Source organism: Sinocyclocheilus rhinocerous, unplaced genomic scaffold (genome assembly GCF_001515625.1).
Source record: "Sinocyclocheilus rhinocerous isolate Xijiao unplaced genomic scaffold, SAMN03320098_v1.1 scaffold12657, whole genome shotgun sequence".
Classification (NCBI taxonomy): domain Eukaryota; kingdom Metazoa; phylum Chordata; class Actinopteri; order Cypriniformes; family Cyprinidae; genus Sinocyclocheilus; species Sinocyclocheilus rhinocerous.
This window is the reverse complement of record NW_015627702.1, coordinates 1-3224: the sequence shown is the minus strand read 5'-3', so window position 1 is coordinate 3224 and position 3224 is coordinate 1. Positions and strand designations below refer to the sequence as shown.

The 3224-nt window shown below is 36.4% G+C and overlaps 2 protein-coding genes across 2 annotated transcripts in view; both read right to left on the bottom strand.

Moving 5' to 3' along the window:
- The window catches only part of LOC107733348 (protein-lysine 6-oxidase-like), an 8980-nt gene extending 7834 nt beyond the window's left edge, over positions 1–1146 (bottom strand). Inside the window, exon 1 of the mRNA XM_016544936.1 lies at positions 1117–1146. Coding sequence (XP_016400422.1) covers positions 1117–1146 — 30 coding nt within the window. The remainder of the gene's footprint in view (positions 1–1116) is intronic.
- Positions 768–3048, bottom strand: LOC107733339 (caytaxin-like; the record flags this gene model as incomplete). Its single annotated transcript, XM_016544922.1, has 8 exons — positions 768–1442; positions 1523–1588; positions 1699–1734; positions 1830–1928; positions 2224–2310; positions 2389–2520; positions 2628–2730; positions 2814–3048. Coding segments are annotated over 8 exons (789 nt in total), but the record flags the coding sequence as incomplete, so codon positions are not given.
- Between the last annotated feature and the right edge of the window lie 176 nt (positions 3049–3224).

Below are 3224 nucleotides of genomic sequence, written 5' to 3'. Positions count from 1 at the left end.
CGATGAGCTTTGTAAAAATCGAGCGTTTCAGAAAGGCGGGGCATAGAAGAGAAACAATAATGTACAGTATGTGGAAAATAATGTGTTTTTTGAACCTTAAACCGCGTAAACACCTTTCATTTCACCAAATACACTAAATAATGTTATTTTTTTAGCAACATGACCCCTTTAAGAAAGAAATGTTTTTACTCTGTGTTTACTCTGTTTTTCATTCATAAATTAGCTTTCAGAACATAATATTATTAGTAAGCCAGATATAAACAGTGCTGGGTAGATTACTTACAAATTGTAGTCTGTTATTCTGATTCCAATGTACATGACAAAAATTGTATTTAGTAACACAATCCATTACATTACACATTTGAGATAATCAGACTACTTTTTGATTACTTTTAGATTACTATTTTTGAACTTGTTTATCACATTTATTTAAATAGGATAATCTTGTACCATATAAAAATACAAAGAAAAAAAAAACATTCCATTCATTGTAATAAACCAAATGAAATGCATTAAACATTACATTACGTCAAGGTTTCCCAAACGAGTTCATGAAGGAACTAAAGGGGGTTCATGAGCTTAATGAAAAAAGCTAATAATAAAATCATAAAAATGTAAAATTAAAATAAATATTTTTAAAATAACAACAATCAAAATAAAAACACTTACTAAAATATGATTAGGTAATCCAGATTACATGTAATCAGTTACTATTCAGCACTGGATATAAAGATCAAGAAAAGACAAAAGCAAATCAATATTGTAGTCATACATATAGCAGAATGTTTAATTTTGAACCAAACATAAGGCAACATAAAAGTACGGCTAATGTCTAAATGTTTTCAGAGATGACTGGCACTTATCATTTACAAAAGCTGGTCATTAAACAGATGAAAGGAGTTAAAACATTCAAAAAAACATCCAAGAAAGGATTCCAGGCAAACATAATCAGCGAAATGGAAAACAGTTACATTCGATTTGGGCGCATACACACAGAGAAGCACAGAGATGCTTGGAAATCGACATGCACCAGCAATCCCCGTCAATTAAAGGCAGGTTATACGACATTCTCAAGGGTCAGAAAGCAGGGAACAGCCTATTTAAAAAAGCGGTAACTGCAAAGAGGCTACTGTGCAGGATGGTCATCCTGCTACCAGGAAAACAGCGACATTTCTCTGTGCGTAGTGCCATCTGTTGGTGGATTTGGAGATGCTTTTTTAAATTTGTGCCTTTGCAGACGAAAGCGAGAGCAGCTGGCCTTCTCACCCTCCAACTTTTGATTAAAGTTTCCGCTTTGTTGCTGATCTGAGACCAGTTTCGAGTCGTCTGATATGCGTATTAATATATAATTTGGGAATATGAAAAATGGTCCAAGATCAGCAACAAAAAAAAAAAATTCAAGCTCGTCCGCTCAGAGTCCAGGTTCTTCAATCGCTGTTGTCCTGGAGGCAGAGAGTTGTTCAGTTATTTTATGCTGCAAAACGCAAACATGCATAATAATGCGTTTTGTTTGTTTGCTCACATCTCTTGATTGACTGGCTTCTGTTGCTGGTCTTGATGCTGCTGCTCTTTCTGTTCCTGCTCCATTCTACAAAGAGAAGAGCATTCTGGGTAAATTGGGAGTTGGTCTCTTCCAGTTTGTCAAAGCATTATCTAATAGGTGTCAAATAAGCCAATTTTGAGGAGTTTGGTGATTACCTCTCTTTTCTAGCGTTCATTCTTCCCTCTTCAAATCTGCAAAAAAGACAATTTGATCTTAAAAACTGGTACCAGATTATAGTTTTGGGTAAAAAAAGGGTAACATGTTTGTATGTTTGAAATCTTCTTACTGTAAGACACACTCTGGGATCTGGATATGATCCATAGGAACAATCTTTTCCAGCTCTTCCAGACTGTGCACATAACGGATCTTATTCATGAACTTCACGCTGTAGAGGATAAAATATAATTGATGAGCCTTGCATAATGAACTGTAAATAATTATCCATGCACTTTTTGTTAATTTATGAGAATTTATTTCTTTGTGGTAGGCTATAATGTTTTATATTTTTATTTTATATATTAAAAAACAAATAAAGTTATATGTTATATATATAATGCAATATATTCATCAGATTAATTGACCAATATTTTAGCTTTTTCAGTGACTTTTCAATAAGTACATGATTTCATTTAATCAATTTCAAATCTCATTTCCGTTCTCTTGTTGAATAATATGTTTACCTGATGAAGGGTTTGGAAATTGCGATGACAGTCCGGATAAACCAGGACGGATGAGCGATAATCAGAGATTTCAGGTTTTTCCTCAGTCTGAGGATGAAGATTGAAGATGTTTATCTCAATTTCTTAAAAAATCAATTTGCATAAAATTGATGACTATGTCCATACCTTCTGTCGATCATCTGATAGCACTTCTTGAGCCAGCTAATGCCAGGCATCTTACTCCGCGGCGTTCCTCCATTCATGTAGATGATCAGGTAATCCTCAGCCACCAGCATCTCCAGACTGCTCACCACATACCTGAGGAACAGACAGTGTGAATATGTGAAGAGAAGCCAAATAAGAAAATCAGATTGTACAGTCTGGCTTAGCTGTGCTTGCTAAGTCAAGTATTTTCATTTCCTCACAGAAAGAGGTTTTCCATCAGGTAATGGTAATCTGGGCAGCTGCTGTCAGGAAGGTAACAAGCCGTGAACACAATGATGGCATTCAAGCCTTCGCCATAGTACCCTAAAGAACAGAGAAGAAGCGACTTCAGGACACAGCAGAGATTATATAAACTGCATAAACGTTGATTCTGAAGCGTGACGTACCTCCATGCGATATGACGTGAAGATAGGGCCGTATGACCTGCATGTCGATCCGATGTTCCTGTTCACCAATGATCACGGTCCTCCACAAACGCCCGTTGACACCCGTCCCGTCCACACCTTCTCCATCAGCGTCGCTGTCAGCAGGAGGCGCTTTGGCTGAGGCGATGGGTGTATCATCTGAAAGCCATGGATCAATAAATGGAACAGCTATCTTCCTACCTACCGATCTAACTATCTACCTACTGTATCTACAGATTTTTCTATCTACCTACCTATATTTTCTTCTATCTACCTACCAATATTTGTATCTATCTATCTACCAAACCGATCTTTCTATCTACCTACTGATCTATTTATGTGACTACATACTTATCTATCTGTCTGTCTGTCTCTGTCTGTCTGTCTGTCTGT